General features: G+C 38.7%; 1 protein-coding gene across 7 annotated transcripts in view; it reads right to left on the bottom strand.

Moving 5' to 3' along the window:
* Positions 1-14,988, bottom strand: part of DYM (dymeclin) — a 221,993-nt gene that overhangs the window by 114,913 nt on the left and 92,092 nt on the right. For all 7 annotated transcript variants that reach the window (XM_030004289.2, XM_030004292.1, XM_030004288.2 and 4 more), the window contains 2 exons: positions 11,304-11,429; positions 582-695 (listed from right to left, as the gene is read on the bottom strand). In XM_030004289.2, coding sequence (XP_029860149.1) covers positions 582-695; positions 11,304-11,429 — 240 coding nt within the window. The remainder of the gene's footprint in view (positions 1-581; positions 696-11,303; positions 11,430-14,988) is intronic.

Below are 14,988 nucleotides of genomic sequence, written 5' to 3' on the forward strand. Positions count from 1 at the left end.
AACTTCTGTGCCTTTAATTGTTGAAAGTATTCCAAAGTGCATGAAACCATGCTTATATGTTTGAGATAAGGTATAGAATCAAATACTTGACAAATGCACAAAATCTGATACGAGGCTATAAAGTTGAAGCAGTTTTGCTTTGCTAAAGCTCAGAAAGGTTTTATGGTCCGGTCACTGTCTTAATTCATAAAAACACTAACAATAAATAGAGCTGAAATTCCCACTTCTGAGTAACCGAATAGAGACAAGCAACCTATAAGGAATCATTTCTACTCATCAGCATAAGGAACTTTTCCTTCTCATCTGAAGATGAGCAGTTTGGTGCCTGGATCACAGACTTTAGAGAAACCTACTCAATGATTTGAACAATAATACAGAGATGGTGTTACTAGTTCAGAACCACTTAATACTGTGCTTAGTTAATACAGCTGATCTTCCCATTCCTTCCCTCTTGTAAATTCAGATGCCAAATGGTTGCAACAGAACGAAGAAAAAAATCCCACACCCTGTTTGAAATTGAATTAATGCTGTTGGAGTTAGAAATCCACACTATCTGCACAAATGCTACACGTAACTCTTACCCTTGTCCGTGTCATGTTGTACTGGATGGTTCTTATCACAACTAGTATCAGGAGACTCCCAAGTGAGATCTCTGTTAAGACACGCTCAGCATACCAAGTGATATTTTTCAATATCTGAAAAAAACCACAAACAACAAAGTTCTTCAGCACCTAGGTCTGAGTAAGAATGTAGAAAGTTGTCTGGACTCTCACATTCCTTAAGATAGGTAAATTAGCTTCCAGCCTCTAATGTGACCAAAACCAATTGGATTCTAAAGCAAGAAGATTAAAAAAAAAAAAAAAAAAAAAAAAAAAAAGAAGAGACAGATCTCTGCAGTATTATCACCCAGTAGATCTCATCAACTTTATCATAAGTCATGTGGAAACACACTAAGTGTAGAAAGATTATTAAATTTGGCAATTCCCTAATTTCTATGCCCTGTGCCACCACATTCCTATATTCTTTTTGATCCTACCCTATACACTTTATAAAGTCTCCAATTCCACCCTAGCCACCTGAATAACGTTGCCAATTCCTCCCCGTTTTCCCTCATTACAAGTTGGGCAAGAGGCAGCACGTACGAGCTCTGACTGATCGGCAAGAGCGCACATGCTGAAGGATGCAGGGCAGATCAACAGGTTAACTGTTGACTTCACACTGAAGCCTTTCTCTTGCTGGAGGTGAGGTCTTTTCCCCTAATAGGTTAGAGAGTCATCAGCTAGGTTAAGAGCTTCATATCTTCCAGTGCTCTCCACTACCAGGGTGGATGAAGTTTACCACCATTTCGGACTTTATTGCAGAAGGAGAATCAATCCACTCTTTCCTTTTCCTCAGTCGACCAACCTGGAGTGATATAGCAAACACATGCACAAAAACCCCCTGCCTTAAAGGACTGGTAAAAATTAGTCAAAAGGAACTGTCCAAGAACCATGAAGATCCTCTATATAACTTTGATAAATTTGATATATTAAATATGTTTCACTGAAACTTCATGTTCAGATGTCTTAAAAAAAATCCAAACCCCACCAACCTCACCGATCAACTTCATTAATTAACCTGTTCTCTTTAAAAAGTTGTATGAAAACACACTTCTGACTATATCCCTTCTTCCCACCTCTCCTTTGGATGAGTGAAAAGAATTGTCATCCTCATTTTACATCATTTCTGCTTCTAGAATTCGCTCTTCCTCCCACTAACAAGCTCACTCAGCAAAACCTTTTCTTTCTTTAAGAGAAAAGATGGAGAAGTAGCAACCAATTTCCTATGAGGAGATATGGAGAGTTGGCCACTGAATGACTTGCAAAAGACAAAGGGAAAGGTAATGCTGGGAATTACTTCAAGCTGCTCATGGTTTTATACTATTTACTCCTTCTAAGACATACACGTTCATATAAACTGTGATGGAAGGAATCAATTTTATTTGTGAAAAAGAAGGGGTACCTGAAAAGCAAAATTAAAATCATATATAGATTAATTTAGTGAAATTCTGAAATATTTAAAAAATAGCACTTTCAGAATGTAAAGCCTCATACAGCTACCTAAAAAAAAAGGATAATCTATGCAATGATATCTACACAGACTTCTGAAGGAATATAAAGCTAAATTCTGCAAAAACTGTGGCAAAATCTGGGCCCAAAGTTTAGGCATCTCTCATTATGCAGTGTCACACCATAGCATCATCCCTTGGTTTGGTAGTGCAGGACTCTTCCTCTACAACTCAACACTGCCACAGAGAAATGATTCCACATCTGAAAGTAAGAACATTGCTTGTACTCAAACATTCAGGTAACCTGGAGAAATGGACAAGCAACATAGAGGTATTTAGATCTCGTTATTTATTTGTTAAAGGTGCAAAACACCACCATGCCTCGTTAATGGTAATGGCAAAGAGTTACTGTGTTTCTCTGATAATCAGGTGTTTACTTTACAAACCATTGTATGTCATGTTTTTAAATGATGTAGTCACTTGGTTGCTAATCACTAAAAGAACACAGAACTGGAATCCAAAAAAGTCAGCCCAGATTTGTAGTTTCCATAATATTGTATCTGTCATTTGAAATGCTGTATTTTATATATTTAAGGGGATTAGTAATTATGGTCATCACACGGTTCAGCTGATCAAAGGCAGTATGTTAAGCAATCTTTTTCTCTTTGCCTGTATTTGAGAAAGAAACAGGAGACCGATAGCTGTTTTACTAACACAGCTTCTTCCATTCAGCCCAGAGCCTGGATCTGTGCAAATCTTTCTGAATTATAGAAACATGGAGTCATTTAGGTTGGAAAAGACCTTTAAGATCATCAAGTCCAACCGTTGACCCAACACTGCCACGTCCACCACTAAACCATGTCCCTGAGCACCACGTCTACACGTCTTTTAAATACCGCCAGGGACGGGGACTCCTCCACTTCCCTGGGCAGCCTGGTCCAATGCTTGGCAACCCTTTCAGTGAAGATATTTTTCCTAATATCCCATCTAAACCTCCCCTGGCACAACTTGAGGCCATTTACTATTGTCCTATTGCTTGTTATTTGGGAGAAGAGACCGACCCCAACCTCCTTTCAGGTAGTTGCAGAGAGCGATCAGGTCTCCCCTCAGCCTCCTTTTCTCCAGGCTGAACAACCCCAGTTCCCTCAGCCGCTCCTCCTAAGAAATGCCCTCCAGACCCTTCACCAGCTTCGTTGCCCTTCTCTGGACACGCTCCAGCACCTCAAGGTCTGTCTTGTAGTGAGGGGCCCAAAACCGAACACAGGATTCGAGGTGCGGCCTCACCAGCGCCAAGTACAGGGGGACGATCACTGCCCTGCTCCTGCTGGCCACACCATTTCTGACACCAGCCAGGATGCTTTGTGTACAGTGGAATATGAGCAGGCTATATAGGAGTCCTATAAAAATATTAACAGCACAGTCGTCATTGCAGATGACAATTTTCTCTCCAAACAAATACGTTCTATTTAACAACAAGTGTTGTATGATAAAAAGAACGCTTCAACTAGGAAGTTCTTATTCTCCCTTTCTAATTATCTTCCTGATCTTTGTTTCTCTTCCATCAGTCTGCTTTGGTATTGAATCTTCCCCAAGCTCCCCATAGTTGGGTTTGGAGTATCACCAATACAATCAGTCAACAGACTACTGTTGACCAGTCCTTCTGAATAAAAGTTGCAGCCAGGCATTTTGATGTGTTATTTTACAGCACACCAATTGCTGAATTTCTTTTCTAGTCATCAGTCTTAATTTTTGCAGTAAGTTTAAGACGCATACGCAGAGCACATGCCTCCCACAAAGCCCCATAAACTAAGCAAATTATTTATATTACGATCTGTGAAGAATCAAAGATCTTAAGTACTATACTGTTTTGAGGACCCAACAGGCACTCAAATATCATAGTAATGCAAGTTGTATTAGTGTTGAGAATGAAGAGGTTAGACTATAATTGGTTTATGTCACCCACTCTGAAATACTCAAAGTGCCCTGTAACCTACATATAATTCTGCTTCATTTTATCCATCAACTTTTACCCTTCAATCCCAAACTCGTATGTCACCGTCTCTCTTTTTGCTTTAAGTGTTTCTTTTCTTTATCAGTTGGGATCAAGTTCTCCTTCCCTTCCACACACCATACTCCCACCTATGCCTTTAAAAGCATTTTTATCAGCTCCAAACCCAAAGCAAAGTAAGACTATCCTATCAAATACACAGCACGATGACAACGAAGACCTTTGAGAAATGCATCCAACAGTTCCTCTCACAGCAAAATTTGCAGTCGTGAGAGACCTATACGTGATTAATCAGAAACATTCAAACCAGCAGAATTAAAAGGAAAAAATAATTTTCTTTAAAAGAAAGCATTCTCACAGGACTCCTCCTTTGGGGCAGAAAAGCAGTCACCACCTTCACATAACCGATTTTTCTCAGCTACCCCCAACTTGATGCCCCCTGTAAGTGCCCAGCTGCCCAGGCCACCCATCAAGGCACTTGCTTTTCGAGTACTCCACCACAGAGCACCCCAAGCCGAGCTCTGCAATGGGTACCACGGCTTTTCCCAGCATTTGGGATAGGAGTATTGCTGGCAAAATCAGGGTATTATTTAACACAAGGTGCTGGGGGATATTATATTTCCCTTAGCACTGCGTAGGATCCTACTGTAAGTAATACTTAATAGTCAAGACATAGTTACACATATATTTTACCAAAAACCTTAGTCAATAGATCCTAAAGCAAAACCCAAGTGGAAAAAAAAGAATCCTATGAAACTTATTCTAAACAAGGGTAATACTTCATAAGTACTATTTTTAAAATGCTTTTTTTTTTTTTTAAACATTTTTTCACCTTCCAGGCTCTGCAAATTCCACATGCACATACATTTCTTTCATTTACCTCCCACCCTCGTTCTCACCTTAACTCTGTGTCTCTTGAAGCTCTTTGACAGTACAAGAGACATTTGAAATAGCATCTTAATTAGGATTCATCAAACTCTCTCCTCCCTCACTTTATTCCTAGCATACCCCAAAGCCTCTCTTTCTTGAAGTATTTGAGAAGACTGCATTTGCCTATGCTGAAAGATCCTAGTGGGTTTTTTTGATGAACCTCCTAAAAAGCAGGAACCTCCTAAAAGGATTCTTACCCATTTATGCTTTGAAAATCATGCACACAAAGGCCTATGCAACAAGAGGTACATCCCAAATATCATTACAGACTAGATACACTAAAATGAAAAAAGATAGAGCCACTGAAGACATTCAGGAGGCTCGGGAAATTAATGTTAGCAGGTAAGCTGATGCAGTTTGAGATATAGGAGTCATTTCTGTACCATATATGAAGAGACAAAATAACTGTACCATATATGAAGAGACAAAATAAAAGTTCAGACCATTAAAATTAAAAAAGTATCTCTGTTATCACATGCTACGTAGTACCTGACTTTTTGTCAGCACTGTCCCATTACCCACAAGGGAGCTGAAGTGAAGCCAATAATTATAACCTATAGATGGGAAAACCACTGTTTAATAGTAGTGCAGTGCTGGTTAAGATGACAAACATCCCCAGCAACAGGTTCAAGTGTGACAATTTCTGGTAAACACCTTTTGCTAAAAGGATAGAAAAATCAGAATACGGAAAAAAGAGAAAGACTTGAGAGGTATTTAAGGGAAGAATGGTCAAGGCTGAGGGACAAATAGGAAACATGAAATCACTACAAGAAAGGTTTCCACATATAGCAGGCTATGAATGGATGTGGAAACAGGTATAATTTCTGGTTATAACAAGTCACTAATACTATTTTAAGAGAAAGCGATTATGGTATAAATGAAAGCAAGTCATCCAAGCAGTTTCAGTAAACAAGGACAACTAGTCAGGACGGACAATATAAATGATTAACAGGAGTAGCCTGAAAGACAAAGAAATATCCACATGTATTTTCACAAAACAGGCAACTGAAAAGTTAAAAAGCTGTTAGTTGAGTAATTCATGGATTACACATATGAACTTCACTGCACGAAGATACTCTGCTAGAGAACTTGATCATCCCAAGGCTGCTAAGCATAAACCTATGAACAGATATAGCAAGTTAATGGGTTACTTCACAACTGCAAAATGCTAAAATAAGTGCAGACAGTCACTTTGGTTGCAACTAATTGTTTGCGATTTCTTAGAAACAGCTTATTTATGACGATGTGAATATATCTGTTTTCAAGACAAGATTTTATATAAAGAAAGAAATGAACCACTTTGACAACGAAAAATATCTCAAGCTGCGCACTTGAACCTTCCAGAAGAAAAATATACTGTTATCTGAAGAATCATGTATGATCATTAAGTAATGGTTACACTCTGTAATACATAAATATAAGAGGGATAAGTTGTGGTTGCACCTTTCATTTCCTGACTTCTGAATGCCTAGATGACTGAAATTTTAACATACTCTTTAAAACAAAATATAACTATGAAAATGGGTAGTGTAAAATACTGTTTGTTTTGACATGACGCACAATATAAATCCAAACCAAGAGCATATAAAGGGACATATTTCCAGATGCTTATTGAAAAGAAATTTCACCCAACCTGCTCTAAAACAATACCCAAGGGCTGGGTTTTTTTTTACCCTCTGAGACAAAATACACTTACCCCGACAAAAAAAAGATTAACTTACTGACTAAATCTCTAATAAGCTATTTCTTATACTCTCTCATTTGAGCGAAATAGCAAAGCAACTTCCTCCCACAAATGAAACGAGGCCCACGTTTCCTCCTACCCCCTTTGGTGCTATTTTGTGGGGCACATCCCTGTACTTTACCGACCACCGTGGAAGTTCCTCGATTCACACTCGATGATCTTAAAGGTCTTTCCCAACCTAAATGACTCTACGCGGCTTCCACCATTGCCAAGCAGCGACAGGAGCATCCCTGGGAGCAACAGTCCCATCCCACAGGAGCTGGAAGCAGCACCTACGCAAGCTTCAGCTCGTCCCCGTGTATCTCAACTGATACATGACCCCTGGAGAGGGGAGGATGCGAACAGCCCAGCTGGCTCTGGGAGCAGCAAAATGAGAATATGCAATCACCACGGACATCAGGCCACCTCCGGCTACGTATCTGCTCTGCAGATGGAAACAGACTGCTCCTCTTCCCCCCGAGATTTATAATTTGGTCAAATTTAGTCAGATTATCAGCAGCAGAGCCCTAGCACAAAGGCCACCTGCCAAATTTCAAATTCCTAATGCAAAACATGAAGTTACCAGAGCTTGTTAAAGAACATGTTGACAGTCGTAACCATGGACAAGACATGCTCATCCCTAGTCTCACTCCAGAAACGGCCAATGGTGTTTTTAAAGTTTCAGTGAGAACCAGTCCCAGAAAATTACATTCACTGAGACGACTATGCCTTAGAATAGTACACTACTCTTAAAAAAAAAAAAATTCAAAGTTAAAAAGTTACATACCATTCCCTGTCACCTCTACTCTCCTCTCCCCCGTACTGAAGAAAGCAACCATAGCAGACAGGCAATGAAATGCCTATTTAAAAAACAGCAACAGCAACCACCACCATCCCTCACCTGGTTTGGGGTTTCAGAAGCATGAAACATGAAAGTACCTTAAATTTCAAAATCATCTACCTGAAACCAGTGCCACAATTTGAACAATCTCATTGGTTTGCAGATAATATTAAAAAGGGGAAAAAAGAAAAACAAAAAGCTCAGACCTGGGATGGTCTTGCAAGACTAATTAAAAAAAATTTTTTTTAAAAGGTTTTGATTAATTAGTCTTTTTAGCACCAGGCTCCTGGACACCTACAACTCAGGGTGCAAGAACTGCAGATGCAAAGAACAGGAACTCGGTTCTATATATACCGAGCACCGAGATTCTCAGTTTCCCATAACTTTGTTTGCGAGATATTTCTTAACACATTAAAAATAAACACAGTTAAATTGTGATTTTACAGTCTATCGCTATTTACTATAGCATGAAGTACTACGATAGTACTATAGGTTACTGCTACATAAAGTATTATATGATGTTATTTTGACATCTGGTGTAATTTTATTTACGGTTTCATAAATCAGAGAAGAAAAATCACCAATACTTGTCCCCTTTAGGGAATTCTTGCATTTACTCGTTTACTCTGTTGTTATTATTATTATTAGTGAAAGAAATGGAGCTCTATGTGGTTACAGGGACCTAACTGCATTTAGCCAATTGCAGGAACAGGACCTATGGTTTTGATCATATTTTCCAGGCAGTTAAGACCACATTCATTTTAAACAAAAAACGCTTCAGCAGTCAAAAAGAGTTTCTGTGGTTTCCTGAGCTCTTTACCAGTCGGTATAATCACAAGATTTATAAAACTGTGCTTACTAAAATTAATCTTAAAAATCAATAAATAAATGTGGGTTAAATACCACAAAGGAAAATAGCCCATAAATGGACTGTACAGTCATGCTTCTTATAAGAACAGTACACAGGATACACAGCAGCAGAGAGAAAAACAGGTTGATCTAAAATACATCAAATCTTTTTTTCTTCATACTCTACCCAAGTGATGGGGAAAGAAAAATATTCCTGCTGCAATTGCTAAAATTTGATAAATACTTGCAGAGAATAAGAGTTTCGTTCCAGTTGTGTAACTGACACTAGATGTTCACATTTTACAGAAATACCCATACAGCTTTCCCAACTCCCTTCATTTTGCTGCCCTGTAATACCCTTTCAGCCTTTAGGAGATGTGGAGTTATTATTTAAGAAAGTATGAGACTAATTTCTTACTTTATACTGTACTTTTTTTAATAGTAACTTGGTCATTCGTACCTGGAAACACCCACTTAAAAAACTCAAAAAGATGGGTGAGGGGAAGTGATTTATCAATATGGTTTTGAATCCTTTTTCCACAAAGTGGGGCACCAACTACACTTATTCCCCATCACAGGATCTGTAGGAACCCCCTACCCATATATCCATTCCCCAACAGTTCACAAGCTAAGATGTGATGCTCACATTTGTTTTCTGATATCCACATCCCTCTGTAAAGTTCAGGAATGGCATAGGTCACGTAGATCAAGAAGGTAAGTTTATTTTTTTGAAGTATAACATAATGTGTTTTTTCTATAAATAAGGAATCCTTTCTACAAGGAATATGTAAGAGTTGGTATCATGGTCATCGACTCTTGTCTATACATCATAGTTTATTTAGGTGACTTTCGGAGTGCGCAGTTTAAGATTTGAACAAGAAGAAACCTCTTCCTTCTCCTTCACTGCATCCAGTCCATCCACATGACACCAAGATTAAGAGCATGGGGCAAGAAAAAGCTTTCCAATTCAGTAAGAAAAGCACAGCAAGGGTGGAAAAGCAATCTGCTCTCTCCTTTGGCATGAAACCTGCCCTGTCCATCAGAGAATGGAGAAAAGGGAAGAGAAAGAGTAGTAAGGAACAGAGGAGGACAGGAGGAAGGGTTACAGTTATTCCACATCTATCCTCTGCGGTGTCATAACACTCCATTGGTTTTTGATGCTAAAAGTTTCCACTTTCACAGCTTTTTCTACAAGAGGGCCGACAGGAGAAGTTGACATAGACAGGCCTGTAGGCTCAGGCATTTTACAGCCACCTCATTATCTAGCTGAGAAGCAAAACCAGCAAAACTCTGGCCACATAACATTCTGAATGAATGGATGCTTCACACCAGACACTATGGAGTGGGAAAACGCAACCACAGAGTAAAAGAAGCAGTTAGCAAAAGTCTGAATTAAAATCAAAGATTAAATTGAGAAGATGATGGAAGAAGCAAAGGCAGGACTGAGAAAATCAGTGCAGGGTAAAAGGAACAAGGTGGGGTTTGGGTTTGTTTTTATTAAAATGGAGGCAGTAAACTAATATCCACATTGCACAGAAAACACTACAACTATATTGGCAGGGTTAGCTCCAAAGGCAAGAATAAACTGGAGAAGAAAACTTGATTTATGTTTTCATTCCACAGCTGGATCCTCATGAACAATTTTAGGGAAATCTTCCACTTTTACTTATCCAGTAAGGAATTTATTGAAAGGCCATGTGTAAAGTCTTTAAAATGAATGAAGAATGATGAGGGAAGAGACTGAGGCAGGAGTGAAACCTTGTCTGCTGTACTCTAACCCGCAACAAGCTCAATTTAGGAGAGAAGTTAAATGACTTAGTGATATGGAACCCCAAAATACACATCGCACATGTACACGCACATGCGTATGTATAGGTTCAAGGCACACGAAGATGAGGCAGAAGAAATCTTCAGGAAAATGTTGTTTCAGTCAACTGCATGGTTACTATAGGTGCTCCTCCTAAAAGCTGCTTCCTAAAAGGTACTCCCAGGAAATTGCATATAAGCATCATCTCTTCTTGCTTTCTACATAGAGAGCTATAGGAAATAATCTGAAATTTCAGAAAATAAATACTGTAAGTCTCTACTGCTTGGCACTAAGAAAAAAATGCCAGTTCCCTCCAAAACAGGCTGGAAATTTACCTGGGAGAAGAGCTCTGTTCAGATACCTTGAAACTTGCTTCCAGCTTTTTGCATTTCATTAATTTCACATAACCCCAAATGAGAGTTTCCATGTCCCAGACAAAAAATTAAATCAAATCAGTGCAGACATCTTCTGCATTATCGTAGCTTTAGAAGCTAGGAAACTAGAACATAATTATCCAAGGTATTCTCCAGCACAGATGGTCAAGGCCCATCAAAGCTAGTCAAAATTTGGATCATATTATACGGACAACATAAAATAGATATTAATCTAGCAGAAAGACAGAAAAAGAAATGCCAAGTAAGGAAGTAACATTCAGCCTGGAAAAAAACCCCTCCAACTAAAAGCTCCTCTCAGCTGCATCAAACTGGTTAAGCAAAGTTTTTCAAGAGAAATAAAAAAGGTTTTCTGTTTTTCTCTCTTCTAGCCCCACCACTTCCATGGCAAACACTCAGCATCTTTGAGGCAGCCTGCCTGGCTATTACTACATTAATTTGTAACAGGAAACACCAAAAAAAGACAGAAAAAGAGGTATATGCAGCATCTCCTCTACAAGAGCGAGCGCATTTGTTCACTCAGGAAATCTTTGAAATTACTCTTCTAACTTCAGGCTACTAGTCCTTACAAAAGAAATACGTATATGCCATCAAATTTGGACAAACACAGCCTCTGCTGAGGAAACAGATATACAGATGTATCTTTATAAAAATAAATATTTAAACAATTTTTAGACCTGAAGAATTATTTACCAAAACAACTCACCACTTCATGAATGGATCGGTTGAAGCCATCATCCTCTGTAAGGATCAGCAAAATGATAAGAGCCATATAAACATGGTGTGAATTCCTTTCTTCAACGTGATAGAGAATTTCAAGAATTGGCAGAACCTTTAGGGAAGGAAAAATGTGTGTATTAGTTTAGTTTTCAAATACCTCAGACAATAAACAGAGGAGACTCTAAACCTCCTGTGTATCACCCTGCCCTTAACAATATCATAGCAATTCCTCCCTCTTGAAATAACCACCCCTAAATAGTGACGTGCAGCGTTCAAACACCTTCCATCTGTTTTATTCTGTCTCCACAAGAGAGTCTAAACAAATTCTTTCTTGTGGTCAGACATGGAATTTCAATTCCTAATAAATGAGATTTCCAGCCATACCAGTTACCATAGGCTCTGAAAGCTTTAGTTCCCCTCTAGACTATGGGAAAATAAAATTGTTAAACAAGATTTTCACACGTTCAAGCAGGAAAACAATTGTTTCTAACCATCTGTGCTAGCACAAGCCTGGTCTGAAAGGACTGTCCTCATCAAATATACCCAGGCATATTGGAGCTGAGGTGCACAGAGGCATTTTGAGACCTGAAACTCAAATCCCATTTTGGTGTGTGGAGATAATCCCAGAAAAGAACCAGTTTGGGTTGGATTAAGACTAGAAAAGGCCTGTTTTTCCAATTCTAGATAACATGCAGCCAAAGAGAACTGACATTATGATGAGAGTTCAGCCCAAGGTCTTGCAACATTTCCACCAGGATGAACAGCTTAAGCCAAAGTCTTGCAATAATAATGAAAATGAGATTTCATTGCAACAGCAAGCATACCTGAATGCTAGTCTAAAGTTAATCCAGATGCAAACGTTGTCTCTCTACCAACTGAAAATTAGCTTTCCACTGGCTCAGTACAACGTGGCTTCCCCAGGCTGCAGAAATAGGGCTAAATCGCAAAATACCCTGGAAAAAGGAACTGGAGAAAACTCTCAATTCCAAGATAGCGGATGAGATGCAGAATTTGTTCCAAGAAGCTTCTAGACACCTAAAGACTTTCTGTTTTTCAAAACAGGCTGAGTGCAGCAGGATGAATCATGTGAAACCTATTCTGGTGAGCGGCCAGGACACCGAGTGCTTCACAAGCCTCTGAAGTTACCAGAATGTTCTCTCACAATCAACCAGTCCCAAAACAGTTGGAACATATTAAAACACACAACAGTTTCTATTAAAACCAATGAGATTGATCTAAATGCTGCAGGCCACCAAACCTTTTGACAGATGCTTTGGCCAAGGTCAAGACAATACCACAACAAAAGCAGAGGGAAAAAGTATTTACACACTGCAAACATCCTTTACCATTTCAAAAGATCCTTCACAAATCTCTCTCTCCAGTTGAAACTGGAGTCAATGTCTTTGTGTTTTGTGAATATAGCTCTTAAGAGTAAAGACCAGGTTTTCACTAGAATATCTACATAGCATATAGCAAAAAAAATTAGTCCTTTTCCTTGGATGGGGGAAAAGGGAGTCAAACATCATTGCATTAGTCCGCTGTTCAAATTATTTCCACCTCCAATATTTATATCGCACGTAGCTTTGCATTGCATAAGCACAAAGTCATTTCCAAGTCCCAGTGTTATGATAAGCTGCATATAGCAGGAAGCAATGTAAAACTACTGAAGATTTGCATTTACAACTTGACTTTGCAGAGAGAACAACAGAAGCCTTTCTGAAGGTAACCAGTAGAACAACTTCTTAGTTTTTAAGACAGCTTCCAAATAGCTGTGTCTGTTAATTTTTACAGCTACTCAAAATTGAATATACTGCCTTATAAAGTACATGCCTTGCACTCCTTCAATGTAACTGTGATGCAGTCTGGTTAGTGCTAAATAATACCATACAAAACACTCTGGTGAAATGTATTCCTTCACAACAGCCCAACATATCTCCTCTGTCAACACCCATTACTACTAGGCCAAACTGTAGCTGAAAAAGCGCATTCGTGTTCCTTAAGTGCTCCAAGTCCTAAAAGTGTGATGCTACAAACTACATTAAAAAAGGATACCTTGATTCTGACGTTAAGACATTATAGACATTTCTGTATGAGCTGATATGTGAAAGTGCTCTTACTAAAGTTTCATGCTAGCTAGTGAAATCACTCTTACTCTGAAGAGTGATTTGGCTCTCCAGATCACCGCATTCAGTCTTCCTGCCCCAAACACACCTTGCAAGCTTTCAAAACCTCTTCTTCCCACCTCCACTTCCCCAGCCATGCTTTCCTTTCCACTCCTCTTTCAGACTTCTCTCCATACACATACCAGACCAAACTCAAGGAGGCAAACAGCAACTGAACTCCCTCTACCCGCCATTTCCAGATGAAAACTGAATCAATTCATACAGTTTCTATAACCCTTCCTCCTTCAAACACTTTTTCCTTTGTATACTGGTTGCTGACGTACACATATCTTTAGGACAACTATTACCATTCTAAGAACAAAACCTATTTGACAAGCCACCATTTAAATCAAAAAGAGTTAGGATATAAGATTAAATTTAAATTTTAATTATATTAAAATTTATCTAGAATTGTAACCAAAATGCATTTCTACACTTTTATGTTATGCACATACATTAAAACTTTTATAGCTGTCTTATTACGCAATGGCATTGTCCAGCCACGTACTGAGAAGACAATAACCACTTCTTTTTGTATTGCTGGCCCTTTTATTCATAGTCATTAAAGTATCACTGCTGGACTACTACTAACACTGCTCCATCAGGAGCAGCTTTTAACTGGCAAGACACAGCCACCATTAAAAAGTTACGTTTTATCCCCAAAACAAGGGACAGGTAAAAACAGACACTGAAAATTGCAGGTGCTATATTCAGTCCGAGGTCAGGAACAGTTTCCCCAGCAAAGAGTTTTAAAATAGCTTGTCTTTAATATACAACAAAATACAAGACTGCATAGCCACACGAGTAACCTGCTTAAGCCAAATTTATACCACAGGAAAAAATACTGCTGTACCATCAGTTGATATAAATACATCATCATATACATTATTTCAGTCCAGTCAGGCTGAGCAGCAACAAAATGTCAACTCAGCAGCCAAAGCAAACATATTCAATAGGAATAGCTTATTTCTTATAAGCAGATCTCACACTGGTATTTTTACCTGCAATATGGGTGGTAACTGCTCTTTCAAACAGAAAAAGGCTCAATGTTCTCCCATCCACAGACCACAACACTATGCTTAATTGTCCCCTATTTCACCAGTCTCACCACTTCCTGGAGAATCCTTGCAAGTACTTTCAATAAGACAGGCAAATTCCAGATGTGAGCATCTCAGCATCAGATATTTTATAAAATTATACAAAGTCACATGTTGTAAGTTACGGAAGATACACAAACATCCTATTCATTCTACCAAGCAGACTTATTATAAGAACAAAAAGATACATTGCCCTACTAATGATAAAGCATTATAAAGCACAACAGAAGATGAAGGTATTTATCTATAACTGACAGAGGTAGATTCATACACAAATTAGGAAGCAAGCTGAGACATTACCTATTACAACAGTTAAGAAAAACACACTGAATCAATTTATAAATTAAACCAAAGTTACAAAAGAGCAAAGACACATTTCAAAAACCCCTAGGAAATGTCACAGAACATCTGC

The sequence above is a fragment of the Aquila chrysaetos genome, chromosome Z (genome assembly GCF_900496995.4).
Source record: "Aquila chrysaetos chrysaetos chromosome Z, bAquChr1.4, whole genome shotgun sequence".
Lineage (NCBI taxonomy): Eukaryota > Metazoa > Chordata > Aves > Accipitriformes > Accipitridae > Aquila > Aquila chrysaetos.